Genomic DNA, 12,637 nt, shown 5'->3' with positions numbered 1-12,637 from the left:
GCGGGAGGGTCGGAGATCGGAAGAGACAGAAAGACAGATGGAGAGACGAGAGGAAGAGAGAGAGAGACACACGGGAAAGTCGGAGAGAGAGGGGCAGCGCTGTGCAGGCGGGACGCGGGGAGTCAGGAAGGAGCGCGGCCCCTCTCACCTGGCATCGCTGGCGGCCACCCCTCAGGGCCCGACCCGGTGATTTAAGGGGTGCCCTGGGGGCGGGGCTGCACCCCTCACTGCCTTATCTGGCTAGCCCCGGGCTCTGTCCAAGAGCTAAATTGGGCCTCAGCTGTCAGCACCCGGGAGCACGGGACAGCTGTCACCTCCCCCTGCACCTTCCGCGTGACCGGACCCCCTCCTTCCCTCCTGCAACCAGGCGGGCACAGAGACGCCCCTGGGGACCTGCGTGGGACGCCCCCAAAGGGAAACGGGATCCCCAGGAGCCCCCGCCAACCGATGCTCTGGGACCAGCCTGGCTGGGCACCCTGGGACAAGGGACAGCCTGACTCAGGCTTGTGAGAAGTGAGGTGGCCCCAGCAGGTGGGGGCTTTCAAGGCTGCATGGGCCTGTCTGCACCCACCATAAGGGGCAAACAGTAAGCGCTCAATCCATGCGCTGGCCCAGCCTGCAGAGCAGGAGGGGTTAGCGCCTGGGGGGGAGCTGGGAGCAGGAGGAGGGAGGCTGCAGGGACCCCCACGCCCCCTTCCCAGGTCCCACCCTTGCCCTCTGGGCTCCCGCTCTGACCATATTAGGCCACCACTGAGAAGGCACCTGGGGAGGTCACTCAGGCCCAGGAATAGAAACACTCAGGGAGCCCCGCCAGGCTGTCTGGGACCAGATGGGACAGGCGACAGGCACAGGGGGCAGGAGGGGGCCCCAGAAGCTGAGAGCGACACGGAGAGACAGAAACACCCAGAAAGAGAGCCCAAGAGAGGGACCCAAAGGGAGGGACAGAGGGAGTCAGAGACTGGGCGGGTGTTGGGGGCACCCCTGAGTTGGGGTGTCCCGGGACCCCAGCAGTTTCCCCTCACGTGCTGCTTGACTTTTCACTTTACAAGTTGCCCTTTGACCTCTGAGGTCTTGGGAACCAGAGCCCGCCAAGCCCAAGTGCCCCCATCACCACGGGTCAGCATGTCCTGCCGGCACCTGCTCCTGCCTTCTTTCTTGTGTCCCTCTCAGAATTTACTGTCTGGGTGGAGCACAGCCTGAGGCGGGCCCGGGGAGATGCCCCCAGCTGGGCCCTGCCTGCCTCTCCCTGCCCATGGCCTCCCTGTGCCTCCAGGTCCCCCATATCTGCCTGCCACCTAGTGGGGGGCCCCTCTTTTGCCCATGTTCCTCCCTCACAGTCTTAGGCCCATGACCCCTAAAACTGCAAGAAACAGAGGCTGAGAGACAGCTGGAGGAGATGGGGAGAAAAACCGAGAGATGGATGCAGAGGGAGACCCAGAGAGAGCAAGAGACAGGGACTCAGAGACAGAAAGACAGACGGGGATGGGGGCCATCTCCTGGGTCCCTGACCCTGGTCCTCCTCCCCTGATGTCACCCAGCCTGTCACACTCCTTACATCCCCCTGAGCTCAGCATGTCCCCCACACCCACTCCTCCTCCCTCGGTCCCATCTGTCCCCCAGGCCCCAGGGCCAGACACTGGGTCCTCCTCCCCTGCCCGTCTCCCACCCCCAGAGCCTGCCCTGATCCTCTTGTCACCTCCACTCTGCCCCCAGGGTCCTGAACTCAGGCCCTGACTCGTCCTCTCCCACTGGGACCCTCAGCCTCCTCCCGGGCCTCTCAGCCTCCAGCCTTCCCCCACGTGGCCCCAGAGGGTCTTTCTGCACTCAGGACCGACCTGCCCCCCTGCTCACAGCCCTACCCATTGCCCTGGACCAGGTCCAGCCCCTCAGCTGCTCTTGGAGGCCCTGTGGGCTGTGGACCTGCCAGGATCCACCCTTATCTCTTTATCACCTCCTCAAATAGCTACTGGAGAAATCATCTCCCTCAACATTCCAGGTCTCAATCTAGGCTGTTTCTAATTCTGGAATGGGCCCTCCCTCCCTTCCCACTGGCTCCCTGGAGAACGCCCCTCAGCCAGGACCCCTCATCTTCCTGTGGCCCCCACCTTGTCCCATGGGACCCCTATTAAAACACCCCACCACTGGGACTGGGGGCCTTTACATCCATCCCCTTGTGTCTTCCTCCCAGCCCGAGAGCTGAGGAGGGCAAGCATCCAGCTGCACAGGCCAGACCCGGAGGGACAGGGGGCCCTGGGGGAAGGGTACAGGACAGGATGGGGGCTGCTCAGGGGAGACTGTGGAGAGGACACCCAGTGGGAGTCTGTCCTTCCTCTGCTCAAGTCCCACTGGCCACCATCTTCCCCCTCCGTCACCTCTCCATCCTCTCTCTCCCTTGCTCCCTCAGTTCCAGCCACACCAGCATGCCTCAGGACCTTTGCACTGCCTGTTCTCTGCCTGGAATGCTTCTCCTGCAGACCTCTCCGTACCTGCCTCTCTCCCTTCCCTTCTTCCAGTCTTCGCTCAAACACCTCCTCAGCAACACCTTCCACTGCCCTGAGGAATTCTACGCTGTGTTCCTTTTCCTGGTGTTCCTTTCCCTGGCTACTCTAGCAAAGGTAGTGGCTTATAACAACACACATTGATTCTCTTACATTTCTGGAGGTCGGAAGTCCAAAATGAGTCTCACTGGGTTAGAGTCAAGCTGTGGGCAGGGCTGGTTCCTTCTGGGGGCCTGGGGGAGAATCCGTTTCCTTGTGTATTTCACCTCCTAGAGCCTAGAGGCTGCCTGCGTTTCCTGGCCCGTGACCCCTCTTGTCTCAAAGTGCCTCCCTCCGTGTAGCACCTGCTTCCTTAGTCATGTCTGGGATTCTCCTCTCCAACCTCCACTTTTTTTTTTTTTTGGCTGCACTGCCGTGCATGTGGTGTTGACCAGGGATTGAACCCACGCCCCCTGCCGTGGAAGAGTGGGGTCTTAACCACTGGACCACCAGGGAAGTCCCGTGCTTGCTTCACTTCTAATGGCCCTCAGGATTACATCGGGCCGATTCAGACAATGCAGGATAATTTCCCGATTTTAAGGTCAGCGGATTAGCAACCTTCGTTCCCGTTCCCCTTTGCCACGCATCTGAACATATTCGCAGGTTCCGGGGATGAGGATTTGGACATCTTTTGGGGCCATGACTGCAGTTGCTAGATGAGTTGGGAGTCAAGAAGTAAACCCTCTCCTTCTCCTTGGGGCTTATCTCCCTAAACACCCTGGACTGCGTCTCTCTGTTCACTCCTGGTCTCTCCCAGGTGCCTCGAGAGGGCAGGCATTTGCATCGTTTTCCCCTGGGCCCACCACCATGAGGAAACTGAGGCCCGAGAGATGAGTGACCAAGCTGGGAGGTGGCAGAGAGCTCTGATCCTGGCCAGGCCTGCCTGGGTCTCTCTGATAAACCAGCGTAACTGAAGGAAAGGGGCCCCCAGTGAGACTCAGGCCAGGCTGGGAGCAAATCATCCATCTGGTTTATTGAGGCAGCAGTGGCATGTGGGGGGGGGGGAGGGGATGCGAGGAAGGGGCTGGGACCTCCGCTGGGTCCAGGAGGTGCGGGGCCTGGCCCTTCCCCCGGCGCTGGGAACCGGATGTGGATGCGCGGGGGGCCACGCCCACGGGCGGCCGTGGTCCCCTCCTCCTTGGGGTCAGTCTGTCCGCAGCCAGGAGCCCTTCTCCTCCACCTCCTTGGTCACCACCAGCAGCACCTCGCACAGGCCCTGAGCCAGCGCGGCTGCCAGGAAGGCCCTGGGCGGAGAAACAAGGAGACTGAGGCCTGGGGGGTGCCTGGGGGTGCCCCCCGGGGAGAGGTGTCTGGCGCCCAGCCCTGGAGTCACCCCCTCTCCTCACCTGACACCATCCTCGTTGCCCAGGACCTCGGGCGCCTGCAGCTTGGAGTCCAGGTTGTAGTAGACGCCGTCCACCTGGCGCAGGGCCACCCAGTGCCGCCGGCGCAGCGGCAGGGAGAGCAGCCCCAGGGACACAGGCGAGGGCAGGTTCAGGATCAGCCCCAGCACCCGGGGCAGTGCCAGCTGGGACAGGGGCCTGCATGGCGGGGCAGGGATGCCACGGTCAGGGCCCGGCCTCCGCAGGCGCCCGCCAGCCCAGCGTTACCGGGTGTGGGGGGCCCAGGCTGGTGGCAGCGGTGGCTGCCCGAGCCACCCAGGGACTCTCTTCCGCCGACCCACCCCTTGCTTCCTTCTACTCACCTGCTCGCCCTCCCCACCCAGACCTCCCAGTCAGCCACCCCCCACCTGGCAACACCCCCCTCACCATCCACCATCTGCCTGTCCATCCATTACCCGTCCCTTATGCACCTATCTCCATCCATCCAAGCGCCCAACAACTCCACCACGCACCCCATTCCCCATCCGCTCCTGACACATCTACTGCTGATTCTACCCATTATCCATCCATTATACAGCACCTGCCCACCCACTCACCCATCCAGGCCTCCCAGCCATCTAACAATCACCCACCATCCAGCCCATCAACGCTTCACCCCGTCATCATCCACCCACTGATTCAATCAGCCAGCAGCCAGCCAGCAGCCCAGCGGCTTCTCCACTGTCCACCCAACGCTTCATTCATCCTTTCCGTCCACGCATCCATCCATTTATCCGTTCGTCTACCCAACCGCCTATCTGGTAACCACTGCCTACCAACTGTTCATCCTTTACTCAGCCACTCAGCCACCCAACCATTCATATCATCCCATCACCCAACCACCTACCCAGCACATCCAGCCACCCATTCACCATGCACTTACCCAGTTACCATCAGCCTATCCCGTTGACCATCGAGTCATCCCTCTGCCACCTCCCAGCCCCTCGGTCTGCCAGCCGTCCATGATCCACCCATGCAAACCTTCCACCCATTCCCTCCTCCTGCTTTGTCCCACACTGACCACCGTCACACCGCACCCACTGTACCAAGCTCAGCACACAGGACACAGTGCTTTCGGTCGCACCTCCTTCTATCCCACCACACGGCGGCCAGGCCCTGCCCCTGCAGGGCGGCCATGATCACGTTGACGTCATAGTTGCCGGTGCCCAGGAGGCTGCGATGGGGGTTCAGCCGGGAGTCTGGGGCCAACCTGGTTGGGAGGTGGTCAGGGCCTCCTGAGTTGGGGGTTCTCTGGAAAGGCCTCCCCCTCCCCCACAAAGCCAAAGAGTCCCAGGGTCCGTGAGTCACCCTGCCTTGGGACTCTTCCCTCTCCTCAATCCCCGTGGCTCATCAGCCCCAAGCCCTGCTCCTGTCCCCGTACCCTCTCTGCCCTGGCCTCGAGGATGTGTGCCCTGTCCCTCCCCCAGCTTCCAATCCTCCCCCTCCTGGGGGCTCTTTCTACACCCAGCATTGCCTCGGCCCTGCCCCTGCTCCCAGCCCTTCCTGGCACCCCCGTCACCCCAGGAGAGAGCCCCAGCCCTTCAGCCTGGCCTTGCAGACCTGTCCCCTGCTGGCCTCCTGGCTTCAGGCCCACCCCACCCGTTGTAGCCACCTGTCCCCAACCACATCTCCTGTGCTGCTACCCCCAGCCTTTCGTCCAGCTGTCCCCAAGCCCAGGAGACCCACCCCACCACCACTTGTCTCTCTGGGCTCTACCTCCTCTGGACAATGGCACCTTTGTTCTGTCTCTGGGCCTTTGGTGGGCAGGGCAGGGGGAGGGGTCGGAGAGGGGAAAGTCGTGTATTCTTTTTCTGTGTATCTGTTTCCCTGGCTTCCCTCAGCGCAGGGCTCATAGCGGACTTATCTCTGGGTCTCCAGCATGGCCTTGCCATGAAAGAGTTGATTGATCCCTGCTTTAAATGACAGAGGAGACGAATACGTTCTAAAATAATCAGTCCGAGGGGCTGGGACTTTGCCTGAGCATGCTGGGGCAGCGGCACGGGCACAGGAGGGCCGTGAGCAAGAGATGGGGAGAAAGGGTCATCTCTGTTGTAGGATCATGCTGGGAATTGACTGGAGGGGAGAGACTGGAGGCTGAGGGGAGGGTCTAGGAGATGATGGGGCCAGAGCTGTGGGGACAGAGAGGAGGGGATCCGGCAGAGAGATAACAAAGGAGTGATGTTTGAAATCTTGAGGAGTGAGGAGGAACATTCCAGGCTGCCAAGAGGAGAAAGCTGTGCCAGGCAGAAAGAATAGCCTGTGCAAAGGCCCAGAGGCACCGTGGCGGGGCTCTTTCGGGGACTGGAGAGGAACTTGCTTGGAGGGGAGCAGTGAGATACGAAGCGACAGAGACGGGTGGGGATCACAGCACACAGGGTTTTGGTTATCAAACTGCAGAGCTTGGGACTTCTGCCAGGGTGCTGGGGAGCCACGGGAGCACTGGGAGCAGGGGAGGGGCAGGGTCACCGCGGGAGCTCTATGTAGCCTGGACTGAACGAGATAAACCGGAAGCTGGGAGGCCAGAGGAGAGTGGGGGATGAGGGCCCACATAAAAGGATGTGGCCTGATCTGGGGCTGAGGCGAGAGGGGTGAACAGGCGTAGGAGGCACTCTCAATCTCTGAGTCCCAGAGTCCAGCCCAGGCAGGGGATGGGGCAGCAGAAAGCCCCGGGGCTCTGCCCCTGCCTTGCTGAGACCCAGGTGGGTTGCCCCACCTCTGTGAGCCCTGCTTCTCCAGGGGTTGGGGTGGGTGATGGTCACCTCTTGCAGATCTCATCGGCAGCCTCCTGGCTGAAGAGCTGCTGCTGCAGGACGTTGTTGAGGGCGTGGACGGCACAGAGCTCCAGGCGTTGCCGTTCGTGGTAAACGGAGGGCGGGCTTGGCTGAGCTCCTGGGGCCTGGGACATGCCGTGCTCGGCTCCTGCTTGGGGGTGAGGGTGGGGGAAAAGGTACTCGGCCCTGGGATCAGGAAGCCGAACCTGCCAGCAGGCCCTGGGGGCACCGTCATTGAGTGGGGGCTCAGGCAGCCTGAGCGGCCGCCGGGCCACTGACTGCTTTCCTGGCGCTCTCCTGGCAACAGAGTACCTCCATCCCCTATTTCTAGGAAAAAAGCTCTCTCTTCTGCTCACTTAGCAACAGAGGACCACCCCCACCACATCCCTAAGTGAAAGGGTCCCCTATGGTGGTCACCTAGCAACAGAGAACCCCCCTCCCCTGTCCCTAGGTAACAGGCTTCCTCTCTGGTTACCTAGCAGCAGAGGACCCCCCCCCCCCCCCCCCCCCCCGCCACTAGGTAACCAGTCTCTCCTCAGGTTACTTAGAGGAAGCAATAGAGGAAGGCTCCTCCCCTGTCTCTAGGTAACAGGGTCTCTTCTGGTCGCCTAGCAACAGAAGACTCCCCTCCCCTGTCACTAACCAACAGTTCTCTCCTCCTGTCACCTGGCAACAGGGCCCCCTCCCCGGACACCGAGTAACAGAGCGCTCTCCCCGACCCGTACCCCAACCGTGGCGCTAGCCCGTTGCCTAGCAACGACCCTCACCCCGCCTGCCTCTCTGTTCCCCCGAACCGGGGGCTCCTGCATCCCCCTGGCCGGCGGCTCTGGCCTCCGAGAACAGGGCGGGCAGCACCGCGGTGACTGGGCAGGAGGGACGGACTACAGCTCCCGGCGGCCCCCGCGAGCCGGACTACGACTTCCGGCGACCCTCGCGAGAGCTCTTGCTCCGCACGGAACGCCCGGGCGGCGTGGCCCGGAAGTTCGCTGTCGCCCCCGAGAACGCGGGACTACAACTTCCGTCGGCGCCCGCGGTGAGTCCCGGAAATGTGCCCTGAGGCGACCCTCTCCTTCGCACACTTCCACGCCCCCTGCTACTCGAAGGATTATGGGAAATGTAGTGAATAGGCTCTCCCGATAGCTTCCAGGGGTGTTGCTACTCTGTATGCCCGCTCCCTGTGATGACATCATGCCTAGTGTGAAGACAAAGCGTGACGTCACAGAAGGGAAACAAGTGATCAGACACCAGACTATGCAGGGAGAAGAGTCTCCAATATTTACTGAGACAGGAGGGAGGTCTGGGGATACTGAGGCAGCAGCCGGACGGTGGCGGTGGGAGTGGGAGGTAAATAATGAGATGAGGATGTTCTCTTGGGAAGGAGAAGGCTTCTTAGCAGAGATGGATCCCCGGCTTGGAGGGCACGTGGCAACAGCCTGCGGAGGAGATACGGGGAATGAAAGGCTGAGACAGAGAGATAAGGAGTGACAGACACTTGGAAGAAGGGACAGACCAAGGTGGAGACCTAGAGGGAGGGACTGAGACCCAGAGAGAGGCACCACATTCCAGAGATAGAGGGACAGAGACCTGGGGGGTAGACAGAGACTCACATGCTAGAGGCCCAGACAGAGGGGGACACAGAGGCTCGGAGAGAGGAGACTGGGACAGAGATAGAGATCTATAAAGATTCAGCGTCGTGTAGTAGAAGGTTAAGGAGACCAAGGAATAAAGATCAATCGAGAGAGACAGAATCAGAACTGCAGGCTCAGAGAGCCTGAGACCCAAGCTCTGCAGAGCACAAGAGCCCAGGGCTTGGGGAGAGGAGCGCCGGGGAGGAGCATGGCCGCACCCAGGAGGCTGCGCCAGAAGGTGGTGATGGTGGCAGAACCGGTGACAGCGCCTGGCTCGCTGGGGTTCTCTCTGTGGGTGTGCACAGCAAAGCTTCGGCCTTTGGGGCCCGGGGGTCCGCTCAGCTCCACATCCACCACATGCATGTCCTTGAGGCTGGGGCAAGCAGGGTGGTCAGTCCGGCTGGCCTGGCCCCAGCCCAGACCCCCGCTCAGCTTCGCTCACCTGAAATCGGCCACAAGCACTCCGATCACACGGTCGAAGCCCAGGCTGGGGGCGGCCAGGGCAGCGGCAGCCATGGTATTGGAGTTTCGGGGGGCAAGGGGGCAGAGCCCGCGGACAGGGCCTTCATAGAGCACAGTGCGAGGCCCAGTGCTGTGCGCCGTAGCCAGGGGTCCCTCAAGCCGGAAGCCATCAGGGTGTGTGGCCATGGTGACACGGAGGCTCTGGAAGTGAGAGCCAGAGTCGGGGGGACTGGGGGTCTCTGTTGGCCCCCTCCGGTTCCCAGGGAGCCCAGCAGGCCCTCACCTGGAGGCCCCCGGCTTCGTCCAATCTGGCGATGTCCTCAGTGCCCCAGAGGGCCCCCCGGGCCACGAACACAGCGTGGCCCCAGCAATGCGAGGCCTCCAGGAGCTGCCGCTCTGTGGCCTGGTCAGCCAGGGCTGAGGGGGATCCCACCTGGGGCAGATGAAGGTAGGGAGGGGCTGAGGTCAGGAGATGGATCCTACTTTAGGGCGGGGTGGTGCCAAGGCGGAAGACACAGAGCTCACCAGGAGATTGGCATAGCGCAGGATTTCTGCCCCAGATTCGTGGATTATTTTGGGATGGGCCACTTCCACCACAAGGTCAGGGTGCCTGGGAGAGGGGAGAGAGGCAGCGAGGACCTTGAAGAGGTATTAGACCTCCCCTCCCCAGATTCCCAGAGTCTATGGAGGCCTGTCACTCTTCGCCCTGGCCTGGGAAGGGAAATAAGACAGAGGCTTGTGCTATTTCACATTTGGGTGAACCAAGGTCCAGAGAGGGTAAGGGAATCACATGAGAGCACACAGCACCTAAGGGAGGCCAGAACAGGAGCTTCAGAGAGTCCCATTCTCTCACAGCGAGGTCACTGACCTCTCCCCAAGGGCAGCAAGGTTCTGGAGCTGAAGGGTAGGGGGCACACTCCCCGCCATTCGTCCTGGGTCACGATTCCAGACAAAAACAAGTTCTAGGCCCAGTTCTGGTCCCTGAGTCAGCAAGTGGGAGACCAGGGACTGTCCTGGGGAGAGGGAAAGAGACTCAGAGAGAGGGGCACAGAGACCCAGAGAGAGGGGGACGGAGACCTGGAGAGGGGGGGACAGAGGCCCGGAGAGGGAATGACAGAGGTGAGGGAGGGAGTTCATTGACCCAGAGTCGGGGGACACAAAAACTTAGGTGGGGGGCAGAGACTCAGAAAGGGGAGGACGGAGATCCCGAGGGGGCTGGAGCCACGCGGTGAGAAGTGGAAGACACTTAGGCAGCCAGAGGCAGCCAAGCCACAGATAAAGACACAGAAGAAAAGTATGTTTGTGGAGGACAGGGGCTTTTGAGGCTCTAGAAAGGGGCCTGGGGAAGAAGCCCCAGACAGTCAAGGACTCACCGAGGCGGCCGTAGCCCAGTATCCCCACCTTCCTCGGGACCGTGTTGAGAGCCATGCCCTTGGATTTGGTGGCCTGCGGTCAGAGCTCCGCAGCTGCTTGCTGCCTCCCATCCCCCCACCTCACCCCACACACGAGGTTTGGGCAGCGGCTGAACTTTGGACATTTGACCCTTGAGCCTCTCTGGAACCCTCCCCCTCCCCCGCTATGGCCCAGAGATGGGGGTGTGGGGGGCGCCACCTGGGGGCAGGATGAGAATCCTGGGAGGCAGTGGGCGAGATATTTTGGGGTTCCAGGGCCCTGTGTGGCGCCCCCCCCCCCCATGTATCCAGCCCATTCCTTCTCTGCATCACATCCTCTTCCTGCTGATGTGGAAAATTTCCTCTGCAGTCCCCTGCCCCCCTTTCTGGCCGGCCAGGTTGTCATGGAAACTGCATCCTGCTTGGGTTGGGGTAGACAGGGTTGGGAGCAAGAGAGAGGAGATGGTGACGGGGGACTCTGGGCTCTGTCTGTCCCCTTGCTCCTGTGTTTCCAATCCCTACCCTGCGGCCGCTCCCCGCCCCGTCCCCCCCCCCCCCCCCCCCCCGTGCCTTGGCACCCGTGTTTGTCAGCATTCCTCCTCCAGTGTTTTCCTCCCTTGGTTCTGTCTCCATCTCAGATCTCTCTCACTCCCATCGCTGTCTCTCCACCTTTTCCCGCATCTCCATCCCTCCAGCTGCCGCCCTTGCCTCCTCTGGGCTGGCTGCCATTCTGTCTCCAGCCAGGCCCTCATCTTCCCCAAGGTCCGAGGGAGGCCTGGCCTGGTCATGACCCTCTCCCCACAAGACTGCAGGAGCTGGAGTTCGGCTCATCCTAGCCTCAGTGGGCCCCCAACCCCACCAGCTCCCATGGAGGGGTCCCTTCCCCCGGCCCCTCCTCGAACCTCCCTCCCTCCAGCCTGATCATACTTCTGTTCACCTTGCCTTCTCACCTTTTATCCTCCCCTCCCCCGGCCACGATGCCACCAGCCACCCCTCTTTCGCCCCCTTATATTCTCACTCCCATGCCCATCCCTCCGCTCTCCCCACCTCCCATGGCCAAGGAGAAGCCTGCGAGGCCTGTGGAGGCGCCGAGTGCCCCCCCAATGAGCCCCAGCCACGGCGCCTCGCGGGTGCCTGGCATCGGAAATGGCGGAGACTGCGGCAGTGTCGGCTCCCTGCCCCCCACCACCACCTGGTACCCGCTGCAGTGATACCATGGCAACCAGGATCTGGGGGCCCTGAAAGAGGACGAGAGAGAAAGAGAGCATGAGAGCGGGAGCGAGGGGGAGCCAGGCGTCGCACTAGAGGAGAGTCCCAAGCAGACAAGCCAGACAGATAGGGCCAGGGACCCCAGACACGTCGCGGCAGAGGGAGCTGCCACGGGTGATAAGGCAAGAATCTGCTTTAAGAGCTCCAGATGGGGGCGGTGGGGGGAGATAAGATGCTGTGGGGCAGAAACAGGCAGGGAGGAGGCGCAGGGCCAGGCGCACGGACCCGGTCCAGGCCCTCTCAGAGGACACAGGGCCCCGGTGGGGTCGTGGGGGCTTCCTGCCCGCTCCACCCTCAGTGGACTCCACAGGGTCTGGCCGTCCTGCGCATGCGCCAGGCCTGCCCTGTACGCGGGCCAGTCTGGGCCGAGGGGAGAATGGGGCTGAGACGAGAGCTGCTCCCGGGGGCCCAGCCCTGTGTGTCCGCAGCTGTGTCTGCCCAGAGCAGTGCCTCATCCTGCTTCCACTGGCCTCTGTCTGTCTGGACAGCGAGAAACGGCGGCCCTGGGGCGGGGACCTGGCGCTCTGGAGGCGGCAACGCTGGTACTTTGGGCTGCCCCAGCCGTACCAGCACCTGCGCAGTGGCCTAGCCGATCGCTGGTATTTGCTCCCACTCGCTGGCCTTCGTCTCTCCGAGGGCTCTGCCTCCTGCTGCTGAGTTAACAAGACGAAAGTTCAGCCCCCTCCTGCTCCGCTGGCCCCGCTGGCGCACCCCTCCCCCCAGCTCACTCCTCTGGTTTGGCTCTGAGATGGGATGAATTGCGTCCTCCCCTCCACGACCTGTGAATGTGACCTTATTTGGAAATAGGGTCTTTGCAGATGACCAGGATGAGGTTGTCTGGAGTAGGGTGGTTCCCAATCCAATGACTTATAAAGAGGGGAAATCTGGACACAGAGACACACATGCACACAGGGAAGGTGCTGTGGAGACTGGGGTGACACTGCCACCAGTCAAGGTACATCTGAGGCGACCAGAAGCTGGAAGAGGCAGAGAAGGACCTTCCCCAACAGGTTCTAGAGGGAGCACGGCCCTGCCCACACCTTGACCTTGGACTCTAGAACTGAGACACTAAATTCTGTCGTTCTGAGCCACCCAGTCTGTGGTACCTTGTAACGACAGCCCCAGGAGATAAGACCCCTAGGTTTCTTTTCTTTTTTTTTTTTTTTCTTTGCGGTATGCGGCCTCTCACTGCTGTGG

General features: G+C 61.7%; 2 protein-coding genes across 3 annotated transcripts; both read right to left on the bottom strand.

The window, feature by feature from the left end:
* Positions 1-3,681: 3,681 nt before the first annotated feature.
* JOSD2 (Josephin domain containing 2) lies at positions 3,682-7,497 on the bottom strand. 2 transcript variants are annotated; one of them, XM_065899109.1, is made up of 5 exons: positions 7,458-7,497; positions 6,679-6,838; positions 5,004-5,129; positions 3,884-4,078; positions 3,682-3,781 (listed from the first exon to the last, which is right to left on the bottom strand). In XM_065899109.1, exons 2-5 carry the CDS (start codon positions 6,822-6,824, stop codon positions 3,682-3,684), a joined length of 567 nt encoding a protein of 188 aa, XP_065755181.1. In that variant the 5' UTR covers positions 6,825-6,838; positions 7,458-7,497. The 2 variants fall into 2 exon arrangements, with proteins under 2 accessions (XP_065755181.1, XP_065755180.1); XM_065899108.1 differs by lacking the exons at positions 5,004-5,129; positions 7,458-7,497 and having other exon boundaries at positions 6,679-6,824.
* A 449-nt stretch (positions 7,498-7,946) lies between these two features.
* On the bottom strand, positions 7,947-10,246 carry ASPDH (aspartate dehydrogenase domain containing). The gene is made up of 7 exons (XM_065899528.1): positions 10,154-10,246; positions 9,649-9,793; positions 9,306-9,390; positions 9,064-9,213; positions 8,761-8,981; positions 8,537-8,691; positions 7,947-8,123 (listed from the first exon to the last, which is right to left on the bottom strand). The coding sequence occupies exons 1-7, from the start codon at positions 10,206-10,208 to the stop codon at positions 8,080-8,082; spliced, it is 855 nt and encodes a 284-aa protein (XP_065755600.1). The 5' UTR covers positions 10,209-10,246; the 3' UTR covers positions 7,947-8,079.
* Positions 10,247-12,637: the final 2,391 nt, after the last annotated feature.

Source organism: Phocoena phocoena, chromosome 20, assembly GCF_963924675.1.
Source record: "Phocoena phocoena chromosome 20, mPhoPho1.1, whole genome shotgun sequence".
NCBI classification, from domain to species: domain Eukaryota; kingdom Metazoa; phylum Chordata; class Mammalia; order Artiodactyla; family Phocoenidae; genus Phocoena; species Phocoena phocoena.
Note: the sequence above shows the minus strand (reverse complement) of the source record. Positions and strands in the feature narration are given on the sequence as shown.